Source organism: Psammomys obesus, unplaced genomic scaffold (assembly GCF_907164565.1).
Source record: "Psammomys obesus unplaced genomic scaffold, mPsaObe1.curated_primary_1811, whole genome shotgun sequence".
NCBI lineage: Eukaryota > Metazoa > Chordata > Mammalia > Rodentia > Muridae > Psammomys > Psammomys obesus.
In genome coordinates, this window is record NW_026596034.1 from 9508428 (window position 1) to 9533610 (window position 25183).

The window sequence follows — 25183 nt, forward strand, 5'->3', positions numbered from 1 at the left end:
AGCTGTACTGGTGGCCTTAAAATTTTTTGGGAGGGAAAAGCATATGGATTCCTTTTATAGTTTATTATTTTTACTTAGTTTCCATGTAGTAATTAGAGGTAAGAAACCCACATTCTTACATATTGGAAAACAATTTCACCACACGTTAAGAGCTCTAAAGTGTTCCTTTCATGGAGAATAGTAACTTCTTTTTTAAAACCAATCAAAAAGTGAGTAGACATTTGGCTAAACATTCATGCATCTAGGATTCAGCACAACATTATCTGTGTTATTGAAATGTAAGCCTTGAATACCCAACAGGCCAGAGAGAGTAGACCTCATGTACCCATTCATGAGCACTTTTGGTAGATTTTTGTTTTTGATAGATTTTTTTTGTTGGAATTATAGAAATTCCCATTACATTGTGTTCTCTGAAGAAAACTGTTACACAAAATTAATTTTTAAATTATATCAGAGGTAGAACAGCTATTAAACAATACAAGAAAAAAGTTATAGTAGACGACTCCCGGCTGAAGAATTTTGAATGGTATCTGGTGCCTTCTTACATGTTAGTATATTTTAAAATGTTGCTAGAAGGGTAAACAGGTTGATTTTATAATTAGAAAAGTTATTTTTATCAACAAGGGTAAGACAATATAAAAAAATAGATAAAGCCTGTGCATGCTGGCTGAAATAACTGAACTCAGAATCCTAAAATGCCAGCTGAAACGAAGGGAGCTGGTGACAGGCTCACCTGGGAGAGGACATCACACAGGTGTGCTCATCCGTTCTCAGCACGGCTGTGGGACAACACTGGGACATCCTAGAGGAGCCGGCAAAGTACTTCGTATGGACTGAGTTAGATAAAGGTCAGGTGCAGACGGCAAGCGTCTCCAGAACCCCTCCCCTATGTCCTAGCACCTTCTGGCTCAGAGCTTTGGGTCCTGGGCAGTCTTCAATACTACGAGGATCGTTCTGCTCTTCCTCCAGCCCCACTGCTGTGAACACGCTACCTTACAGCAGCCTCTGACCCTGAACAGATCCTCTGAAAGTTACTTTTAGGTTTCAGTTTGAGTGGATTGAGGAATGCTAGAAAACCATAAAGTATTATGGTTTTAAGGAACAGGGTCTTTTCAGGGGAGACTGGAATATGAATTGTACATTAATAAGGGAAGGTCTACCCTCAGTGTGAAAGGGTGTCATCTAACTTCATGATAGGGAAGAAAACAGAGAAAAGATGGTGTCGTCTCTCCCAGAGTTTCTTTTCCTGCCCTTGAACTCCTGTCCAGCATTCCAGGATATTCACATTTGAACTTTGAGACTTATACCAGGGGTTTTCAAGGGCCTCTGGCTTCCTCAATTAGACTGAAAAAAAAAAAAAAACCAAAACAAAACACATCATTGGCTTTTTTGGCCCTGAGGCTTTCAACCTTTTGGTCAGTTTACCAAAACCTCAGGGTCTCCAGATCTGTTCTGACCCAATTTTCTGCCCTTAATAATCCCACAGGCCAATTCCTCCAATATATCCCCTCTCATCTGTCTGTCTGTCCGTCTATCTGTCTGCTGGCCTGTATACCTGTCTGCCTCTCTATCAATTATCTATCTCCTACTGGTTCAGTCCCCTGATAGAGGCTGCCAAACTTTCCAAGTGTTTGTTACACTCCATCTCTCTATACACCAGCATAAGTCCAGATAAGGAGCTCCTAGTGGCTGCTGCTGGGGCTCACACACACTGCCTTTTAACAGGCAGGTCAGCTCCAGCCGCTGTAGCTCTTTAGCTGAGGCTTTGCTTATTGCTGCAGATTACTTTGCCTGAGTGTGCAACAGGTAGAGTTATCAAAGCACTAACTCACTGAAATAGCTTTCAACCAGTGGCAAGTGTGTGCTGATGGGTATAGGTAGTTCCTTTGCTACTCGGAAGGGACAACCCTGAGATGTGTCCTTTGCATGGCTCTAAGAACTCTACAGCTCCATCCATCCATAGTAGGCAAATGCTTGACAGTGGATCTCTGATTGGTCTCTTTCCAGTATCATATCCCTGTCTCCCAACAAGTGTTTGGTGAGAGTAACTCCCAAATTTACTGCTTGCATTTGTGCCCTGTCTTAGAGATTTATGTAAAAGAGAAACAATGTAGAACATACCCCATATCGCCTCTAGGCTATAGGAAATGAGCCTCTGAGTCCTAACCCTCAGCAGTTTTCCCATTTGACTGTATTGGGAGTCAGTGTCCCTCTTTGGTCCAGCCCCCAGGTCTCACCTCTGTGATAGCGGGCCACAATCACAGACGGCACAGCAAATAACACATCTCCCATCATGTCTAAAAAGAGGTCTTTCTTTTTGTTAGGGCAGTCGGATCCTCCCAAATACTTCTCAGTGGCCACTGGAGTCAGTTCCTTAGAGATGTTCTGAAATCAATCAAAAAAAGAGCCCATCACCATCCAATGATCAATGAGTATTTTTCTCCAGCCAGTTGAGAAGACTTCAATTGACTATGGGCATCTCCAGTGCTGTGTTAATCCTGACCCTTGGGAGGGAACTCCATATTCTAGTTGACTTTTTCTCTACCATTCAGTTGACCTGTGACTCAGGGCAAGCCTCCAGCCCTTCCTTGAATCTCAATTTTCCCCCATGATTCCATTGGTACTTACAGCAAGTGGATAGGACTTCCACAGGAGGGATGTGGCTGTCTTTTGGTCCAGTTTGCCTTCAGAGAGGGGGTAGCCCATCATCTGTTAAATAATGGTTGGTTAGTCACCTGTAAATTGTTGGGAATTAACGGGAATGTTCAAACAGGCTAACCAGTCAACCAAACTGCTGCGGAATGAAGATGCATGGCTTCTGATGAATTAGACAATAGTAGTTAACTTGATGGATTTATTCAGAGACTGAAAGAATGCAAAAGAGATTAAAACATGGTTAGCAGAAGCTGATTGTGTGTGTGTGTATGTATACATGTGTGTGTAATGTGTGAATGTGTGTGTAATTGTGTGTGCATTTGTAAGTATGTGTCTGTATGGGTGTATGTTTGTTTTTATCAAGCTGGAATACACTCAAGATCCTTTAGGCAGTGAGGAAAAAATTAAGATCAGGTACTTAGAAGCCCAAAACTCAGGAATAGAGGGGACATGACATCCCGCCATCAAATCACAGTCACGTGACTGAGGAATCCACAAGCAACCACTATGGCTGTGTCATTTGATAATCTCTGAAATCTGTCTGTATTGAGAGCTGTAGAACTCTTCTCATGTGCTGATGTGTGCAAACCTCTGCAGTCAGAGACAACCCAGCATCGGTGTGGTTGTGGAACCCAGCACTGGTATGGTTGTAGAAGCATGACCTACCTCCTGCCATGCTTACTCGGGAAGCTCAGTGCTATCAGAAAATAAACTGGGGTGGAACAGACTGCTCCTGGCCTCTATTAAAGCAGCTACTGTCAAAGTTTGCAGTTACCAATCTTTATGATGCTCCTTGAGATTTTAATGTCTCAACAAAAACAGTTTCCTCAAGGAACAGAGAACAATTTTCTCCCTGTAATTTTTAAAGTTTCTTTGATGTAAAAAAAAAAAATGGAGAGATTGATTTTGTTCTCCTAGCATTTTTTTTTTTTGAGACAGGGTTTCTCTGTGCAGTCTTGGTTGTCCTGTACTTGCTTTGTAGACCAGGCTGGCCTCAAACTCATAAAGATGCACCTGCCTCTGCCTCCCCTTGTGCTGGGATTACAGGTGTGTGCCCGTACCCAGCTGTTCTAGCTTTTATGGAAGGAAAAATCCCTAGCTTTGATAACGTTAACTTAGGACTCTGAATCTTCCTATGAAGAGAAGGATGTTTCCCTTGCAGATGTGTGTGGACCAACAGTTTTGTATCTGGAGGCACAGGCTCATCCCTCCTATCACAGTGGCTCTTTGAGGACATTACAGCATTGAAATCTCTCCCACTATTGTTGCCAGGGATCGAGTTAATCTTGTACTCAATCTCTTCCCTAATGAAGTCACACTACTAACTAAACCATAATATTCTACTTGACTGTGTATTTTTTTCATTGTTTTATTTTTTAGCACAAGAAAAATCCCATTTTCCTTTTGTATGCCAGTTTTTCACTTAAGCAGAACTAATCTTCTTTGGTCTTTGCAATGAAAGTGTGCTTGCAGAAATCTATGGGACTACAAGTCCAACTCCAAGGTGGAAGCCATGCCACCCCAGCCTGAGGCATGAACTCCTGCTCCCTCTCCTTTCTGGGTGTCCTTACTATGCCATCTGAACAATTTCCATCACTTCTTGGCCTTTGGGCTAAGGTCAAGAGCAGTCTGTTCAGCCATCACTACAGATCTCTCACTGGGAGCTTGTCAGAATTCTTTAGAAAAAGGCAAGGTTTGTGGAGAGAAGAGCTCCTAGGGCTGCACTTCACGGCACACTTGGAGTATCTCAGAGACTGTTTCCATGGAAATGCCTACTTGTGACAATGGGAACAGCTTCCCTGGATTCAAAGAGAGGTTCCAAACAGGAAGAAGTCCTGGGCACAGGTGATGATGGGTTCTGGGGTTAAGTTTATGAGATCATTATTTTCTCACCGTCGGGATGTACCAGCCAAACTCTTGCTTGTTGATGCCCACGATGTAGGGGACCGTGTTGAAACTCTTCTCAGCCAGGATCTCTTCAGGTGCCTTTGGCAGCAGCACTCCGTCAATCACAGTAGTCAGGAAGGGGTAGCTCTGGGCAATGAGGGAACAGGTGGTTACTAGCTCCACAGAACACGCGTGTCTCTTTTGCTGTCTGTGTGATGGTGAAGCCCACCCTGTCCAACTACATGAGCATGGACAGTGGCCACAGCAGTTCGAGCCCCTCTAAAGGACTAAGTTTCTGTGAAGGGTTAGAACTCTGGCATGTGGGTATCACTGGCAAGGTGAGGAGAAAGTGGTACAATCTGAAATATTTGTATGTACATAATAAAGTTCCATAGAGATGGGATCCAACTGGAAACATAACATTCATTGATACGTTTTAAAAGATGTATTTTAATTTTAATTATGCACATATGTCTATGTGTGGGCATGTGCACTTCAGTGCACGTGAGGCCAGAAGAGGCCTTGGATCTCCTGGAGCTGGAGTTACAGGTGGTTGTGAGCCACACAACATTGATGTTAGGAACCAAACTCAGGTCACTTGCAACAGGGATACTTGCTCTTAACCTCTAAACCATCTTTTTAGCTCGCTCACTTGCTGCTTCATGACATCTAATATATAACATTTTGGCTGTAACTTGACATAGAAGCCCGCTTGTGGGATTTTCTGCTGACTGTGGAGCATTGTGCTATTTAAAAGAAGCAGATCACTTTGCACTGGTGCCTTAAAAATGTCTTAAGGTTTTCATGACCCCAAGGAACATAAATGTAGATTTCTCTGGCTTCATTTTCACAGACATATTGTTTACTACATGTTTTTTTAAAATATTCTATCTCACTTCACAAACTTATAGATTTAACTTCTTTCTCTTCTTCCTGTAGCTTCATCAGACATTATAGGTGCCATATAAGATCTTTGCAGAATAGCCTCACTTACATGTAGACAAGCCTCTTCTTGTGGATCTGTAATGTATTGTTGACATTGTCACCAAACTCATACCCAATATTTCTATAACTGAAACCTGAAGGAAACTCACCTGATGCATTTTTTTTCATAAAGTATATTATAGCACCTGTGTGTTTAGTTACAGCTCCTTCCCTTCTCCCTGGAGCCTTTTCAAACAAGGTAGAATCATCAAAATGCAGGGAAAATGCAGTAAACCAATGGTGAAGGAACACTTTCTAGAAGTGCATGGAGTGAGCAGTGCAAGGCTTTGATTCAAGATGGGACATGGGGTCACATGTGACTCAGACATTCAAGGCTCTGCCTGTGAGCAGGCATACATGCTTTGGGTTTACTTGGGAACTTAGAAACAGTTTTACCAATAGCTCAACTCACAAGCACAGACTCGTCATCCATTTACACAGACAACGTCATCCATCTATCTACATTTAATGTGAGCTCTCCCTGAGGTCCAGAGCCCCTCTCCTACCTTCTGAGAGCCACAGAAACTGGGACTCTTGATTTTATGTCTTACCTTTGATGACAAATATGTAAGAGATGAAATGGAGCCTGGTTTACCCATCACCAGTTAGGATGCTGGTTGTGGGTGTGGGTAAATGTGAGCTCTAGAACTCTGGTATGGTCGGAATGTGTGTTTTGGAGTCAGTCTACTACGTGGGTCTGAAACTTGGCTCTACTATTTACTAGCTGTTCACTAGGGACAGTAATGTCACCTGCATCTGCTACAATTTTCTTATCTATGGACCTGTATAAAATAAACAATTGAACTCAGGCAATGGCCAGCACAATACTTGTCCCTGGAAAAGGCTCAATAATACTGGATATTATTTTCATTGGTACAGTTATTTTATCATCTGGGTCACTATGGCACCATTTTTGTGCTGTATTTCTAGTTCCAGGTTCCATTTGTAATATTTCTTGGGAGATGTCTAGAAAAAAGATCAAGGTTTCAAGGACCCGTGTTTTTTCTGAAAAGATGAATGAATGGCTGGCTAGCTTTTGCTGCGTGCAGTTCAATAAAACAAAGCGAACCTAGCAGAAAGGTCTGGAATTCTAACCCATGCCAGTTAACAGTAGAAAGTAGGTTCTGGGTGCAACTACTGCTGCCTTAGAAAAGGTGTAGAGTGCAGAGAGGGCTGATAACGGAGGCTGCAAAGAAGCAGTGCTTATGACCTTAGCAGTGGTCTTTGGGAATGAAGTGTTGAATGGTAGAGATGGGTTGGGATTTTTTAAACAGCGGACAGGGAATGAGGAAAGGAGTGGAGGTGTTACTATGCTGGGCCAGGCCGTGAAATGCTAAGAAACATGGGCGTGGATGAGTGAGAGCATTAGAAAGAGGGTCACAGGGAAGATCATGCGTTCTGCACAATATCTGGCACACAGCAAGATACGTTTTGCATGGAGTTGTCTTCCACAGAGGCAAGGAGATTTATGCTGTAAACTAGGTCTGCTTTTAAGAAAGGACCTTAACTTGTGTTGTGGATGGTAAATATGATAACACCAAGGCATGGGGGGAGGGGGTAAGTGGATGTAGAAAATGGAAAAACAGTCCAGAAAACATACAGTAAGGCTCCTTTCAAGGCAGCATCTTCAGAGGGGACATCAGCAACATTAGGAACCTCAGAGACTGCCATGGGGCTCAGTGATGCTGGTGTCTGTTCAATGACATTGTTGCTCACTGCCAGCTTTGGTTAGAAGAGATGAACATCCTTCCCTCTTCTTTTTATCTCTTAGTCAACAGCTTCCATCAGCAAATCTTGTCAAGTAATTCTGTGAGTATATCCAGCCACAAACTGCTTTTTCCCACCTTTCTCCTGAGGCCTTGGTACAATTTTCCAGGATCTCTTTCCTGGAATGTTACAGTGCAGCCCCCTGGGTGGTCTCAGTACCTGCCTGGCCCCTTGCCTACTGTCTGTTTCCGCTTTGTAATCAGTGGATCCTGGTATAAACTAAGTGTGCCTCACTCTATTTTATTTGTTTTGTTGCATGCACCACTCACTTTCCTTGGAATGGAAGGTTCCAGGAAGGCCCACAGTCCTGTCTGTTTCACTGCTGTATCCTAGCTGCTGAGTTGGTTCTAGCCTCATAGTATAAAACCTTGATGATTGACTGAAAGAATTTCACACCATCCTCACAGGACCATCAGTGGGCGGTAGATATTTGACTTTTGCACAACAAATGTCACAGGACAAAAAGGCTCTTGCTAGGAGGTGGGGGAAAAGCACCGGGAGATACAGGGCAAAGTTGGGAGTTTCTGCTGAGTGAAGCAGTCTGAAGTTCCTTGGTGAAGGCTCCTAAGATCTTTACCCAAACATCGTTGCCCCTTGACAGTGGAAGGCTCTAGTCTTGTCTCCTCTTACAGGGACCTATTGTGAGCAAGAAATGTAAAGAAGGGGACACCCAGGCCCAGGTGGCTGAGCTGCTCATTGGGCACACTGTGCTGTGATGAACAGCTCTACCTGTGGCTTCCTGGCTATGTTATTCTGAGAAATGACTATCTTCCCTGGGCCTCTAAACATGCGCACAGAGCACAACTACCATTTTACAAGGAGAACCTTTTGCTTCACAGTTAATTGAAGCTTACAGGTGTTAAGACTCAGCACACATAATGGAAAAGCAAAGATCCTTACCTCTCGGGGGTCTCCGAGCAAATCGAGAGCAAAGAATTTCTGTGAACAGAAAGTCAGAAGATGTGATGAGCAGAAGTCCTCGTACAAAGGCTGGCCTTTAGCTACACTCCTGGGTTGCCAGGTTGTCTATTCTGGTCTCCCCTTGGCTGGGCTCACTGTGGGAGCTCTACTGTCATAAGAACATGAGGGTGGAGTAAGGCAAGGTAGGACAGACTCAAGCAAAGAGACAGACCCTGGAGACAACACAGTTAGTGTGTCTACCTTTCCTTATATGCTTTTTCTTGTGTCACAAGGAAAATCAACAAAGTATTTGACTCCAAGCTTTACAAACCTTTGAATATTTTGATTATTTTATGAGAACCTGATGTGACAGGACAAACAGGCAGTACCCAGTGCTAATGGCATACTATGGGGTCCAGGATTACCCTCCAGCACCTAGGGCTAAGAAAGAATGAAAGCAAGAGCAAGAGGTAGGGAAGTCAAAGTTTCAAGCTATTCTCACATCACACTCACATCTTCCCAATGAAGGGAATAGGACACATGTTCCCAGGTGCTGTAATTTCTGGGTGTTCTGACAAGCTTTCCTATGATAACAGAGCATCACGAGCACACATCTTCTAGTGTGCCCTTCCTTTCAGGCATCTTAGCTGGGTGTGATGAGTGTATACTCTCTTCTCACCTCATCTAACCCATCAAGTACCTGGATAGACATCTAGATGGATGGATGGTCCTGTAGTATCCACCATACTGCATATTGGTGAATCAGATCATACACGCACAGAGGATGATAATGAGGATGATATTTCAACTATTGACATTTGAACTATTTTATAGTAAAAAGAACCTGACTTGTAACAGAAGGCTGACACTGTCTCTGAAAAGTCGCTCTGTAGTTTATTCAGAACAGGAGGACCACCACACCTAGGATAGAAGTGTGGGGACTGCTGAAATAGACACACCTACCATTTTCAATGTGGTTGCCAAGAGTTCCTCCTCGGTCTTCTCACGCAGACAGTGAACAATATTGGCTGATGTATTGGCCTCGCACCCTGTAGCAATGGCGACTTGCTGCAGAGATCACAGGCAATGGTAGTGTTAAATGACGTTGTCTCTCACCTCCATGAATACAAAGAGAAGGTCTCTATCTCAAGCCCAGTTGTGGGATGTGGGGGCAGAAAGCCCTCTGGACCAGCAGGTGAAGGCTCTGGCTTCAACAGTATTGCCCCAGTTACTAACAGGATGGTGACATGAGTCACTTGCACATTTGTGTCTTGCTAGCCGTTTAGATGATAACACGGGTATTGTTATCTAAGAGCTGACTTTTTTTGAGAATGACAATGGGCAATGGTGGTTAGAAGCACAGAATCCCAAATTCTACCTTCTGGTTTCATGTCCCATTGTTACGAAGAACAATCAAAGCAAAAATAATACCTCACCCTTCGATCCCAAATGATAGAATAAAGCTATTGCTTCCTTGAACCAAGTGGAAGTTTGTAATCTCAACAGCAGGTGTGGTACCCAAATGGACTGAAAGTAGACTGGCTAGAGGAGGAGGCACAGGTGGACAAAGGCTGATATTTGTATGTATGGGGTAGGTGTAGAATTCAGAGGAAAAGACTCTTGGCTCACTCTGTTCTGTCTGTTCTGGTCACACCAGCCTTCCCTCACTCTCCCACACAAGATTCCTTTTTGCCCAGGACATTTGCACAAGCTGTTCCTTCTTGGGATATCCTTTGCTCACCAGGTAACTATGTCTTGTCTTTCTGATCTTTCTGGTTCTTGCTTATTGGTCACATTCTCTCTAAATGTTCTTTTTGGATGCTTGTGATTTCAGCAGATTTTGGTTATTCTCCTTCCTTCATGCATGTTCTTATTGTTGAAATATTACCATTTGTTTAATTACACAATTTAAAAATATTGCTCTCCTTTACTAGAAAGGATGCTTTCTAGGCTTCAAGGCACATAGATATACCCAGCGAATGAATGTTCTGGGAACCAACCCCAGCCTCGGGGAGGAATCATCCCAGAACCTTAACCAGCAAGCTGAGCATTAGAACTCAGATTCTGACAAAAATGTGCTGTAATGACAGGCCACACTGTGCTTCCCAACAGCCTGCCTTGGTACACTTTGGGCAGTGGCTCAAAGGACATTTCTCTGAGCCAGCAGTCCATTGTCTTGAGCTTGAGTCTCAACTTGGCTCTGACCACCGTGACCTTGATAAGTCATTTTTACATTCTGATCCAGTTTCCTAACTAGAAACTGAGAGAATAAAATGAGGCCTCAGCTGCTTTTCCAGTTCTTGGAGATATCACCTGGATCACACAATGGAAATCTTTCTTGAAGGTTCTTAAAGAGGTTAGAATGGGCTACCCTGGTGACCTACCTCAGCCCCACGCCTTGTATTCTCCCTGAACAGACAAGGAGTGAGGGCCACACCACTTTCAGAAATGGCCCTGTGGAAGAGGTTCTTGGTCAGGGGAGATAAAACCTAGGGAGGAAGAGAGGAGGAGAATTTATGCTCAAGGAAGATAGTCACCGACTTGCTTATCTTGTAAGGTTCCCTCTACCTCCACCCTTGCCTGCAAGCTCTGGATCTCAGTGTATATGATATCTCTATCTGTCTTTGCTTGCTCCCCAGCTTTCCCCAGAGCCAGGGACAGAGTAGGAAGTATGTGGCATGCACCTGGTATGATAATCAACATCACTGAAAAGAAAGGTTTTGCAGTTCCTACTACAAACTACTCCAGTGTCCCTAGTACTCAGAAAGTATCTCAGCAAAAATCATGAGCATCTGTAAAGATTTTTTTTAAGACATTTCCTTGATGAGGGGTGAGGACTATACTTATCTGTGGGTATAAGGAGAGATATTTCAAATGTATTTAGGGATTATGCTGGGTTAGTAAAGAAAACAATTATGGTTTTTCTTTCAAGATCCATGGCATGATTTTCCTCTTCTTAAGGTCTTAAGTCCAAATAGAAAGCTGAAATTTCTGTTTTCAACAGGTAGAAACCATTATAGAAAACCATAGTCAATCAAAATGCAGGTGTGGGAAACCCAGTCCCCCTGGTTACACTTAAAAAAACAAAAATAACCAAAAAAATGCTGACATCTAAATATAAGAAACAGTCTGAGGTTCTAATATTATAGTACTGGGTAACAAACAATGTCAGATAATTACCATGGAAAAGCTATGCTGTTGTGAAAGCGAGTACTAAGAAAAGGCATTTAGTATTTATGGAGTGTTTATGGTGGTGTAATACTGAGGAAAGTTTTTCTTAAAAAGTTACGTGATACATAAAAAAGGTAGAAATGGTAGGCAGATGGTAAACAGAGGCCATGGAGAGACAAGATAAATAAAGTTGCAGGACAAAAGAAATACATGTTTAGCTGCCACAGTGACAATGCCTAGATGGCAAAACGGTGATGCCTTCTTTCTCCTTTGACATCATCTTTTTTTTCTCCTTATAAAAATCAATTTAAAAAATATAAAATATTATCCTGTGAGTATCCACAATGAAATTGAAACATGGTTAAAAATATAACAGGGTTGATCTGTCCAACTCTGAGATGACGGGAGGGTTTTGTGCAGTTCCCACTGCTTTCGGTAGCTTCCCTCGCTGTGCTCCCAGCAAGATCACTCACACCTGTAGGCTATCTGTGACCGCCTTCTGCCTGCTGCCCCTCTTTCTGCTCTTTCTCACTCTCACAAAAGCATAGTGCCTTAGGCTCAGAGCTGCTGCCCACTGTCTTAGGCATGAACAAGCCCCAAGACAACCTCAGAGGAAGCCCCATTGCTCTCAGTGCTCTAACATTCTCTCTACCTGTAAGTTGAATTTCCAGCCAAATAGTGAGCTAGTGCCTGACCCTTAGCATCTGTTTCTTCACCCAAGTCAGGTGAATTGCAAAATCAAAGTGATTAGGAAGAAGAGAGAACTCAGACAATTGAGAAGCTATGGCCAAAGGCTCAGCTGGACATTTTTTTGTTTCCAGGACACAAAGCTGAGGTCTGAGTTTCTTGGGAGCTCTTGGTATTTAGTTTTACACTGCCTAGATGCTGAGTCATGCTTAGAGTCCATCTGAATCCAGGTCTTGTCAGCCAAAGAGTCTGTGGCTGGATTGAATGGTCTTCAAGAGGCCTCATCAACAGCCACATCAAGCTATGGGGCTTGGTATCAGGAATACTTACAAGGACGGAGACACTTTCCCCTCCTGCTGACTCGCCAAAGAGAGTCACAGAGCTTGGGTCCCCTCCGAAGTTAGCAATGTTGTTCTGGACCCATTGTAGTGCGGCTACTTGGTCCAAGTGACCCCAGTTCCCTCGGCTGTGTTCATCTCCTGTGCTGTAAGAGAAGGATAAGAGTAGGGGTCAGAGGGAGCCATTATAGCTGGGCTGTGATGGGTAAGGAGCTGGCAATGGCTAGGCGTGGATTATTTTTCAGTGATTTGTATGTTAAAAGCTTGGTCTCCAGTGAGGAGACGTTGTTGAGAGGTGGCGCAACCTTTAGAAGTGTGTGGGTGGGGGGAGTCAATTGTTAGGTGATCGGGCTATTGATGGCCGTAGAATGAAGGTGGTTCTAGTAGCATTCTGGTTAGTTCATGTGAGAAAGTTATAGAAGATCAAGCCTGGCTCCTACTTGCTCTCTGGCCTCTTGATGTCCCCCACTGCCATAATATCATCTTCCATGATGTGACACAGCTCAGAAGTTCCACAGCTGGAACTATGAGGTAAGGACTTTCAGCCTTTGAAGCTATGTGATAAATGAATCTCATTTAAAACTTTGAATTTATTTTATTTTTAGTGTGTGTATGTGTGTGCAAGGGTCTGTGCATGTGTGAGTGTTGGTACCATCAAGAAATAGGAAGCATGGGATCTCCCTGGAGCTAGAGTTATAGGCAATTGTCAGCTGCCCAATGTGGGTGCTAAGAATTGAACTTGGGTCCTCTGTAGGAGCAAGTATTTACTCTTAACCACGGAGCCATCTCTCCAGTCCAACCTCATATTTCACAAAATACTAAGCTTTAGGTTATACCCATGGGAAATAGCCTGATAAGAAAAATTGGTATCAATGAGTTGGTCCACTGATTTAAATGTACTAGAAAATGTGAAAATGGCTTTGGGAAAAGTCTAAAGGATTGGGAGGATTACGCTAGTCATCCCGAAGTGCTGTCGATGTGGGGTGCTATCGATGGGAACTCAGGTGACAAGGAGATGAAGGGAGTAATTGCAAGTGGATGAATACCTGATTATAATAAAGACTTTTCTGCGCATCTTTGCAGAGAACTTGGGTAAGCTAAGCCCATGCCCTGAAGCATTATGGGAGACTGAAATTAAGAATGATGGAGTAGCTTGCATGTGGAAACAATTGCTAGACAGCAAAGCCTTCAGGACACAGTGTGGACATTATTGGCTGCTGGTAGTGAGATTTTCAGTGATGCCAAGGAGCAAAGGGCAACAGACTAGAAACATGTGGCAAATTTGCACGTGGTTAGAGAAGGAACAGAGAAAGGGCATTTAAGGGTAGAGCTGAGAGATTACTCACTAAAGAGAAGGGCAGGAGGCTGATCATCAGGATAACTGGAAAAAGGCTTAAGACTATTCATTACAGACACATGGGGCCTTCCAAGGCATGATGACCTCAAGGAAAGAATTCAAGACCTTACCTTGGACTTCCTAGCCAAATTTATCTCAACACTTTGCTCCTTGCTGTCAGAATCTCTAATCACAAGAACTATAAATACACTTGTTAGAAAGATGGGAGTCCTCTGTGGAGGTAATTGTGGCCCAATATGGAACAGCCACTGCATTAAAGAGGCAATGCAAAAGCTAAATGGTCACTATAGTAATTTAGGCCAGAGACACAGGGCTTTGATTTTGGTAGAAGCAAGGAATAAATGAGTACCCAGGCTCTGAATGTACTTGAAAGATAGATCTAGGAGGGTTAGCTGGCCACACAGGCATGGGGTATGAAATAAAGAAGAGTCTAGACTTTCACAAGGGCTTTCCTAAGAGCAATTAAAAAGTATAGAATTGAGGACAGCTGCACGGAGTGGTGGTGGTGGGGCTCTTATGAAAACAGGAAGAGTGATTTTATGGTCTAGGATGCTGTCAAGGGTTTGCCCTGTCTCTGGGAAGTAGACATCCAAGGTAACAGGAGGACAGAGTTAAAGATGGCATCTCGACTTCGAAGGAGAGGTGAGTGTCTTAGTTACTGTTCTATTCCATGTTCAAGGTAACTTAGAAAAGAAAGATGTGGTTGGGGGCTTGATTACAGTTGCAGAGGGCCCTGTCATGGTGGGAAGCACAGCAGCAGGCAGACCAGCATGAATTGGAGCAGTAGCTGAGAGCTTATATCATACCCACAAGTATCAGGCACAATGAGAGGGAGAGAGGAAAGACAGGAGGAGGGAGGAAGGGAGAGGGGACAGAAGATATCCAGGGAGGGAGTGGTTGTGGGCTTTTATAACCTCTAAGCCTATCCTCAGTGACACATGTTCTCCAACAAGGCCACACCTATTAATTCATCCTCAAAAAGGTTCTCCTAACTGCGGACCAAATATTTAAATATATGAGCTCAGGAGAGAGCCATTTCTCATTTCAAACCACCTCAGTGGGGAATGTTGGAAATTACTGGACAGGAAGGGGGAGAGACACAGAGGCTTGAGAATGGGGAGGGAAGGAGCAGGGAAGCTCTGAGAATGAGCAGTCACAGAGGTGGAAGCCAGCCAAGGGCCAGGGAAAAGAAGCAGCTCAAAAGCATGTACTGATGAGTAGCTGTACTGATGGGTAGAAAGGTACTCCAGGTAGGGTGGAGGTCACTGGTGGCTTCAGAGAGCACAGCCTGCCGGGCATGGGAGACGGAGAGAGAGGAGGTAGAGGAACTGCTTGTGAAAGGCTTGTTCAAATAGAAAGCAGAGAAACAGAACCTGGGTGAAAGAGATGTGGCACCTAAGAGGAAGGCAAACCTAGAACAACCAGCTGAGAGGAAGACTAGAGCTCCACAGTGGCAGCTGGAGCTCAGGTGGACCACTTGACAGCCCTGTCAGGGATGTAAATCCCATGTCAGGGATATGCAGAAAAGCCTCCCAGCATTATAGTTCAGGAAACCTGGTCCAGACCTCACAGATTCGATGTTCTAGCCTGGACTTCTGCTAAGGAGGAAGTGAACTGTGTGTACACTCTCCAGGGAATGATGATCCTTTGGGGTCAGATCCTCTGACCCTCGGCCACTCATTTCTTCCCACACAGGCATTCTCCGCATTCTCTAAACTCCTCTGTGCCTACTGTCCCAGGAGGAGATAAACTTGTGTGCTGCACAGTGACTGCTGTCAGGAACGCAATGTGCTGGGCAGTAACGCGTTTCAGAGCTGGTTAAATGACAGCTAGGCTTTGAAAGACGCATGAGTATAACAACAGGCCTTCCAGGCAAAGAGAACAGCACACACAAAAGCCCAGAGCAAGTGCACAGGTGTGGGTGAGGAAAGAGAAGACAGACAGGGTCCAGATGAAAGAACTGTAGTTTCTTTAAGGAACTCATCAAAGATCCCTTCAGGATGAAAGTAGCAGGGCTGGGTCCTAATCTCCTGACAGGGGAATGTAGACATAATGTGAAAAGGGTCCAATATCTCACCTGAGGAATCCCCAGATACCTAAGCGGTATTGAATGACCACCACCACCACTTTTTCATGGGTAGACAGGGCTAGTCCATCAAAAGTTGATGCTCCACCAGACAGTAAACCACCTCCATGGACCCATACCATCACCTGGACAGACAGCCAGAAACCATGCAGGTTATAAGAAGTAGAGAAAGAAAGACGTTTGATCACCTAATTATTTCTTGGTTATGACTAAGGAAGCCATTATCCAAAGCCCACAAGTGCCTATCATGGCAACAAAAAGGCTTAATCCTTCCTAACTACCCAAGCTTGGTCTGAGATCACCATCCCACTCAGTGTGGCCTAGCTACTCATTTTTGTTGCCTTTCTCTTCAGTATCAAGGGTCGTGTCTTTCAATGGTTCTTCCAACTGAGAATTTCATTATGAAACAGCAGTAACCAAGGCTTTCATTTTCTCCCCAACACCAGCCATCTCATGCCTGGATCAGTGGTGAGTTAACTTTCCCTGTGAGTGAAATATTATCTCAAGAAATACACACGTCTACCGAGGTGACCCTCTCTAAGGTGTTTCCCCTCAGCCTTCTCCTAAGCCTCACTACCATCTATGTTGCAAGAAGTCTTCAGACACTTTACCTGAGAGCTTACCCACCAGGTACTACCCACCAGGCCCTGCCATATAGATTAAGGATCAGGGGAAAAGCTAGGTACCGTTCTGATGAATGGCTCCCGGAGGTCACATTTTAAGGAAGAACTGAAAGGGTAAAATAATGTTGCTAATAAAATATGAAAGAACTCGAGAACTGTGATATAATTACTACTGTTCAAAGTATTTAAAAATAAGCTATTTATGTAACAGATAGGCAATCTGCTTGAGGTTCTGGAGTGCATGAGAGGCAGAGGTAAGACTTGACCGGGAGCCCTCATTTGACTTCTTAACTCCTGTAGTCCACAGCTGTGGTGACTTAGCTGTTGGAGCAACCAGGGCAAAAGGCAAGATGCTCTCGCTGCCTGCGTGTGCTCATCCAGGACTGGAGTCACCACTTGAAAGTCACCACTCCATGGTCACACAGAAAGGTACTCATTTGAAGATACAGAAAGCGAAGAAATAGCACACTCTCTCATCTTCTCAAAGGTACACCCAGGATTAATCCACACCCTGTATTTAGGACCTGTGTCCATAGCTGGAATGTGTCTTGCCTTCAGACTCTCACATCCCCTGTTTCTTCTTCTCCTGGGTTCCCTGCCATCCCGAGGGAAGGATTGAGGCGAGGCCATCTCAGAGTGAAGGCTGAGTGCAAAAGCTGATGGGCAATGACATACTGCCCATACTACTATGTGGTATCTTCCATCCCAAGACTCACCTTCTCTGGAAGCCCCATCCTCTATCCTGTGACTTGTAACTATCAGCTTTCCCCATCGTCTATCCTGTGACCTGTAACTAGCAGCTTGCTCCATCTCTAGGCATTTGTTTATATGGAAATGCTGACTCACAGAGTCATCAGTCCTTGCCAAAGGCAACTAAGGAGAGAAACAAAGTATAGTGAAGTCCCAGATGTTTGGCAAAGGAAATGCTTCTGGGATTGTCCCAGTCTGCATCCCACACACCTTAGGACCATGAAAGTTTTCACAGATGGACCCTGGTGTACTTGGAAGGCCACACAGTTGTTCCAAGTCTGTGTTAAAAGACATGGTTTGAAGGTCAGGGAACCCAAGGTTTTGGTCCATCAACCCTAACTTATAACTCTCCTCCATCTTTGCTTTAGTTCCTCTATCCACAAAAATGAGACTAGGTAGATTTTGGGTCCTGGATTCTTTCTACCTCTGACCTTGCTGGAGATCATGTCTTTATTCCTCAGGGATTAGCTTCTCAAATAGCAGATAAGAGAACATACATTGCTCTCCCAGTGTTCATTGTGAGAGAACATGGACAAATTAGTATGTGCTTACCAGGTATACTGCAGCCTCCCACATATGTCTGAAATCACCGGGGAAAACTGAAGTACCCAAACCAAAGGAAGTCAGAGGCCTGTATAACAATGCCTGTACTGCAGGCATCCTTCATCCCCTCTAATCTGCATTGGAAGATCCAGGATGCTGAAGCTCCTGGGTGCTCACTGCCAATCTGAACACTTACTGGCAGCCTGTCATTGCTTGTCAGGTCAGTGGGGGAGTAAATATTTAGGTAAAGGCAGTCTTCAGAATACTCAAGAAGAACATTTTCTAGTTGGTTGGTGAAGACATCAGAGAGCACCGGCCCCACTCCTGTAATTTGGGAGCACCTGCAGGAGGGAGAATAAAGAGCCCTGAGAACCAACGAACCAACCAACCAACCAAACAAACAAACAGAAAGCCAAGGGTGGGCCTTCTAGTATGTGTTTTAAGCTTACAAACTGAACTGTCATTACCAGGCCTGAGATACTGGTGTGGAAATGAAGGTGCCTGGAGTCCTAGCAAGAATTCTGGGCCTCCATGAAGACCTTGCAGAGGCACTGGCACCCGTTACAGTCAAACAGCAGATCCAAAGGGGACCCAATGTCAACTCTAGGCCTCATGTTTGTAGAGAAACAGCTATCATGTCTGTACAAGTAACAGCAAGGGTATGGGTACCCATCAGATACATTGAGACAGAATATCCACCACTTGCCTGGCCACTAGGACATGATTCTAGCCTGAAATCGCTGGGAAGCTTCTCCATGCAGTCCTGGGTGTCTCCTTGTGTGTACATCTGGTCTTGAAAGCCTCAAGACCCTTGTGACCCTCAGGGACTCACAGACAGCCTGGGTCAGAGTGCCCTCTGGTGCTGAGGTATGTGCAGCTGCCACAGGCTTAAGGAACACAGCTTCTAATCTAGTTAAATCTCTAGGAGACTTCAGGTACCAAAGTGACTGCAGGGACTGTAGACCCTCAGGCCTTCAATGTGTCAACATTGCCCAATGAGCATAAGCATCAGGGACATTCAGGGCAACATAACATCAATAAATACACAAAGCAAGGCACCAGAGACTGACCCCAAAGTGACAGGGATGTGTGATGTCCCAGAGCTCTGACTCCAAACAGCTGTTTCTGACTTAAGGAAGAAGAGCAGACTCCATGGAAACACAAGGCAGTGGCTCATGAATTCATCTTGAAAGTTTTGTTTTGTCTTTTTGGAAAGAAGTTGTTTATACAGAAGTATTTCTGATTGCTTATTGCAGATATAGTAGATTTGTCACCACAGAAATTCAACATTGAGATTAAATGTTAAAAAAAAAATCAAGCAGGAATGCTGAAGGTGAAAAGTACAAGGAATGAAGTTGAAAAAAAAATGAACCAACAAATGTACCAGATAGCAGATCAGTGTGCTTGAAGCTTGAAGGCAGGCTATTTCATGCTTTTGTCTCTCGTAATTTTTATAATGCTGAGGGCTTTTGAACTTGCTAAGTAAACAGGTTACCACTGACCTGTAACCACAACCCCAAAGCAGTTTATTTGAAAGTACACAGAGTGAGAAAAGAAAGGGAATGAATGAAGAAAACATCTGAGACCCATTCACCCATTTGAAACATCAAAAGAGCAAACATGGAAGTTACTGGAGAGAGTTGACAAAGAACAGGGAAGCGCACTCAAAGAGGATAAGAGACTGCTTCCTCCTAAAGGGAGATGCTAAAGTCAGGATATAAGGACAAAGGCCACAAGTTTGATCAAACCCAATAAAATCACCTATGACGTACTATAAACAAACAAACCAAACAGTCAAAGATAAAAGAAAAAACAGTAAGAAAAGCAAGCAACACATAAAGGAATTTTAATATTCCTGGGCAAACAAAAGAAAAGGAATTTATTGCTACCAGCTCTGCTATACAAGAAATACTAGGATGTTCCAGATAGAAAACAACGTGTAACAGGATCGTTAACCTTCGAGGATAGATGTAAACACAGAGACAATTACAATTCCCTTAGCGCTGTAATCACGCTAAGTATTCACACCTGTTTTTAAACTGATAAAACATTTCACTGAATAAAAACAGTATGTTGAGTTTGTTGATAGTAGGCAAGACAAAATGTGTCCCATGCCATCAGAAATTCAAAACAGAAGAACAAAGTTGTAACTTAGTGTGTTGATTTTCTTTTGGTTACTGGTGGGGTCTCGTCAACTTAATATTGTAAATACAGGCTATTTGTTGTAAGCTCCACAGTGGCTGCAAAGCAGACGCTTATCATAGAAACACTGAAAGAAGGTCAAAGGATCAAAGGATACTGCTTGAGGAAACCACCTAACTACGTAGGAAGACAATGAGAGGGAAGAAAGGAAGGAGGGAATATGAAAAGCTAGATGCCAGCCGGACATGGCGGTGCACAATTTTAATCTCAGCCCTCAGGGAGGCAGAGGCAGGAGGATCACTGTGAGTTAGAGGCCAGACCGGTCTATAAAGCGAATCCAAGATAGCCAAGACTACACAGAGAAATCCTGTCTTGAAACACCAGGAAAAAAAAAAGCTAGGTGCTTTTTTTGAGGCCATCTGGACGCTTTGGATTTCTGTGTCCAGCTGCACCTGTCACTACATCTCACCCCCAACACTGTCAATGAAGAGTTCAAGACAGGAGGAGAGATGTGATACCCAAGTCTTCTCTTCCTATCAGGATTTCTAGCAGTGACTGGATCACGAATCATTCTAACACATTGCACAATTCATTTTTTTTTTGGTTGCAATTAGTTATTTTCTACCCCCAACTCTCTCTTCTAGAATACAAACTTCATGAAGGTAGGGGATCTTTATTTTGTTTTCTGATGCATTATGAGAACCTAGAATATGTCTTGAATATAACAGGTGTTCAACAAATATGTGTTTGATGAAAGGCTCTAGGGCACCCTAACACTTATGGAACATCTTTGGGGTCTTACAGTATGCTAAGGATACATAAACCAAGTGAAATCAATCAGAGAATGGCCTCAACTCTTTCCTACAGCTCTCTGAGACAGATATTCTATTGAAAGTGACCCAGCGGCTTACATAGGAGGGTAGGAGGTGGCATTCTTCACGAAGCTCCAGGGATCTGAAGGCTGTGGTGGAGCAAACCTCAGGGATCCAAGAGGAGGTTTGGCAAAGGGAACTCCCAGGAAGACGGCCACAGGCTGTGTGAATCCTTCTAAGCTGATGTACTTCCCCAGGACTTTGCCGTGAACAGTGTCCACCACAGGTGGTCCAGAGGGGTGTCCTAATGGACACAGAGTAGAAATAAGACCATAACAAGAGGGTTATCTTAGAGCTGAAATCAAGGGGGTGTTGACTAGTTTTAGGTCTGTGCTCATGAATAAGCTACCACAGTTATGTAGACATCAATTGTTTCTAATATAAAATTAGGACGACAAAAACCATCCTTCCCAATTCAGATGGTTTTCAGAAGGTGTAAACTAGAACTAGAGGCAGAAAAGCCTCTATCCCATGGAGGTTGGGAGATAGCTCAGCCAGTGAAGTGGTGGATGTTGGTGTTGGTTGCTGGATGAGAGGATGAACGAGAAGTTGCCCCTTATTGCTTGCTACTTACCATTGAAAGGACCAGGAAAAGAACCAAAGTCAATCAAGAGGGGGAGGTAGAGGGACTGTGAAAAAGAAGAGGACGAAAGGGTAGAAGAGGCCAGTTTGCATCATTCTTTGGAGTGCAAAACTCAGTTGTCTGGTGCCTGGCTCTGGGTGATTAAGTCAAATAGGTGGTAAGCTATAAGAACCTCATCCTGGAGCTGCCTAAAGTACAGGCTCTGAATAAGCTGCACCTTGTGAGTGGCAGCTTCTCCAGATCTGCAAGGCTTTGTGTTTGAAGGCTCAAATACAGAAAATGGAATCCACTTGTTACAGTACAGCTCAGGACTTCAATATGCTTTCATGCCATTTGATGGGCTGAGGAAGTAAAACTCACTAGGATGTTTACCACCCCAGTGTCACCCACCAAACTGGATCTTGTTTATTTATGGCATCTGAATCCAGAGTCAGTGTGCTTGGCCCTCAGAGCCCTGGCAACTCCACCATGTCTAGATTTTGTCTCCTTTCTGGCCCTGAGACACTGTGGAAGATCTGAAAGTGAATGTAAGACAGAATGCGAATGGACAAATTTGGAACGGTGCATTCTTTTGGTACTGGTTTCTCCAGCAACCTCACCCCAATCCATCTTCAGGAAGTCCATTCAGGTTTCTTCCATTCTCTTGGTGTCCTCATCTGTAACGTGGCCATGTTAGTGCCTGCTTAGTAAGGCTTCTCTGAGGAGGAAGGTAAAGTAACTAGAATGTGCATGTGGTATACAATAAGTGATCCATATGTGTACCTTCCATTGAATATAAGCTGTAATCTTTGCATTCCTTTTTCTATGTCTCATCCCAACTGTTGACTTTCCACATGGCTACCGGCTTCTGCCCACTTCATGTGGTGGAAGAGCATCACTGAGCTAACATGGGCCAAAGCTAGTGGTTTGAGCTCAGATGTTGCCCTTGCACTCTACCCTCCCCTCCTCCGCTTCTCTCTGGACTTTAATGGTGCTTCACCCTTCCTCCCGACACCACTCTGGTGGATGTCCTCAGCTGTGACTATTTCCATGTTTTGGAGTGGACACTGATCTGCTTTGCAATATGGTTTCCTGTAAAGACCTTCCTAGGCTATTGGCTGTTCTCTGATAAGACCAATTTCTGACCAGACACTTGAGTGGAGATGTTGACATATTGTCTGTATTCAAATGGGGGCAACTGGAAGATGAGGGGATAGAATTGTGTTCTGAGAGGGATGCTCTGAGATGCTGACTCTCCAAAGCCACACAGGAGAAGACATGATTCATGGCCATGATCAAGAGGTTCGAAGTCCTTCGGCATCAGGACAGAGGGCCAGGCTGGCTTTGTGTAGTACCATGCCCAGTAGGACCAACACAGGGGTGAAGCTGTAGGCAGCTGAGGAAGAACTCTATGCTCCACAAGAATGAAGCTCTCAGGTTAGACAGGATCCCTGCCAGGGTGACCGTGTGAAGAGCTACCAGAAGAATATTCTTAACTCCAGAATTGTCACTATTGTTTATTTGTCCACTAAGCAAAACTTGGTCCTTTAGCTAGGGATTTGAGACCCTTCCCATCATGCACCCTTGTATTTCAGAAACTTTCCCCCACTTCCCATGGACTCTATTTAGCAGTATTTGTATGTCATTCATTCTTTTCAGCCAGGGCTTGTACTTTGGAATTCGAATCGTGGAACTCGTATTTTTTTCCACTTATGCAACTCCTTCCTACCTTCCCTTATTTACTCATTTCCACATCACAAGTCCCAGCTCCCCATGGTGATCCAAAGGCCTCACTCCCTCCTCCAATTCCTTGTAGGTCCTTCCTGTCCCCTCTCCCATCATCCTGACCATAGTCCTTCCCCTACAAATCAGGCTCCTGAGTCAAAGGAGTACCTCTAATTCATCCTCTCACTCAACATACAGCTCAGCACCAACATCTCTTGGAAACTGGGGAACACCTTATCTTTTCTGTAGCCCTTATCTCTTAGCATTTTGGCTTGACCATATTTCAAGTCTATTGATATACCCACTAAAAATATGCCCTCTTTAAATGCACCTTTTTTTTGGGGGGGGGAGGAGGGGCTTGTAGACCAGACACATGTGAAGAGCTATGGAAACAACCACCCATTTCATCCTCAGTACAGCCCAGTTAGGAAGGTTCTGTTGTTTTCTTATTTTCCAGATTCATGACCCAGACACATCAAAGTTAAAGTGTCTTGTCCAAAGACACAGGGATCAGAAGAGCTGGGCTAGGTTTTAGTCCTGTGCTCTAGCTCCTGACTTGATGCTGTTGGAACTCTGCTGAGCCTCTCTCCATATCTGCCTCGGCCAGAGTAAGACCTGGGAGATAGCTAAGGGGCTCTCTTAACACATCATGTTAGCTCACTGCCCTACTTGCACCTGAAGCTGGCCTATCAGGGTGTTTTTCTTTCCCTGAGTTTCTGTGATGGGTGGAGTTTGCTGGGTTCTTCTGCTAGAAGGCCATATTGAAATACTGCTGGTAAGTGGATTTTCTCTTACACTCATCTTCACCCACCCCAGCCCAGGCCCAGGAACTTCAGAGGCACCCCCAGTGTTTGTATTTTGGAAGAACTCACCAAGAGCCATGCAAGTGTTGAGGGAAGCCAAGGCCAGAGCAAGGAGCCACATGGTGAAAGGCCAGTTGCTCTGGGGCCCTTTGAGGTGGTCACGGTGCTCTTCTGAAGGGCTTTGCACAACCCCTCTTAGATTTCGAGGCCTTGTTACCTCACCCATCCATGTGCAGTCCAGGCCTCTGGTGATGAGATGACAAGGTGCTCTCCTTGTTCCAGAGCTCCCAGGGGTCTGATGGCAACCCAGGCCAGACCCAGCCTGAGTTCAAGCTCTTATAATTGGTTCCAGACTCAACTATCAGATTACAGATGACCTGAAACTTGTCCAACAACTTCTTACATAAGATCTCTCTCCATGGCACTCTAACCTCAGTCCACCTTGAGCTTTCCAAAAACAAGCACAGGAAATGGGACCTGCACCCAGGGCTATGCTGTGGTCTGAGACCCTCAGTAAAGGCTTGAAATTTTAGATCAACTCACACTCAGGAGCCACTCAGTCTTGGGCAGTTAGAACATTCCTGCAACTTCTCTGGGCTACTGTATCAGAGAATTCTGTGTCTGAATTCTGAAAGTGAAGTTAAATTGCACATCCTTCTCTTTCTGATTCTTAAGTTACTTTTCTATGTTCCTGTCAAGTGGCCAGGCCTGCTGCCATCTACCTCTGCAGTCAGAGAACTCATGACTTTTTAGTATGTTTAGGAAGAATGTTTCTAGGTTAAACCAACTCCATCTCTCCACAGTCTCTGAGTATAATCATCCACCTGCCTTTTCACCCACCTATCATTCTTCGAACATTTGCCATGATGTATGTCCTCCCACAGTAAAATAAAATCAGCGATGAAAAACTTGTGGGTTTCAGTCTCTGATACGCTTGTGAATCGTATCTTCGCAGATGTTCCAGAGAAAATGGGCAACCCATTTGATACTGGTTTCTAATGTTTGTTTTGTTTTGAGACAGAGTTTCACGCGTGGCTGGCTTTGAACTTCTTGCATAACTAAGGATGGCCTTGAATGTCGGATTCTCCTGCCTCGACTTCCTAAGTGCTGAGATCACAAACACGTACCGGGGAATAGGGGTTAGTTTCTAATGTATTTTTGCGTTAAGGCTTCTAGTCTTGCCCGGGTTGCATCTTCTTAGGCGCAGCAGCCTTTTCCTGGTCGCCTTGAAGAAAAACATGTTCCTTTGTTCCTGTGCCGCCCTCTGCTGGACACCGGGAAATACTCAGGCCAATGAGAGTTGGTGGTGTTGGTTCCAATTGAAGTCACAG

At 44.3% G+C, this 25183-nt stretch overlaps 1 protein-coding gene across 3 annotated transcripts in view; it reads right to left on the minus strand.

Moving 5' to 3' along the window:
• Window positions 1-24144, minus strand: part of LOC129686930 (liver carboxylesterase 1-like) — a 28475-nt gene extending 4331 nt beyond the window's left edge. For 2 of the 3 annotated variants that reach the window (XM_055621107.1, XM_055621106.1), the window contains exons 1-11: window positions 23922-24144; window positions 20802-21006; window positions 17945-18089; window positions 15824-15957; window positions 12382-12535; window positions 10578-10682; window positions 9157-9261; window positions 8194-8232; window positions 4549-4689; window positions 2629-2709; window positions 2238-2385 (exon numbers count right to left, since the gene is read on the minus strand). In XM_055621107.1, coding sequence (XP_055477082.1) covers window positions 2238-2385; window positions 2629-2709; window positions 4549-4689; window positions 8194-8232; window positions 9157-9261; window positions 10578-10682; window positions 12382-12535; window positions 15824-15957; window positions 17945-18089; window positions 20802-21006; window positions 23922-24078 — 1414 coding nt within the window. In that variant the 5' untranslated portion in view covers window positions 24079-24144. The remainder of the gene's footprint in view (window positions 1-2237; window positions 2386-2628; window positions 2710-4548; window positions 4690-8193; window positions 8233-9156; window positions 9262-10577; window positions 10683-12381; window positions 12536-15823; window positions 15958-17944; window positions 18090-20801; window positions 21007-23921) is intronic. The other variant, XM_055621108.1, reaches the window with a different exon arrangement.
• Between the last annotated feature and the right edge of the window lie 1039 nt (window positions 24145-25183).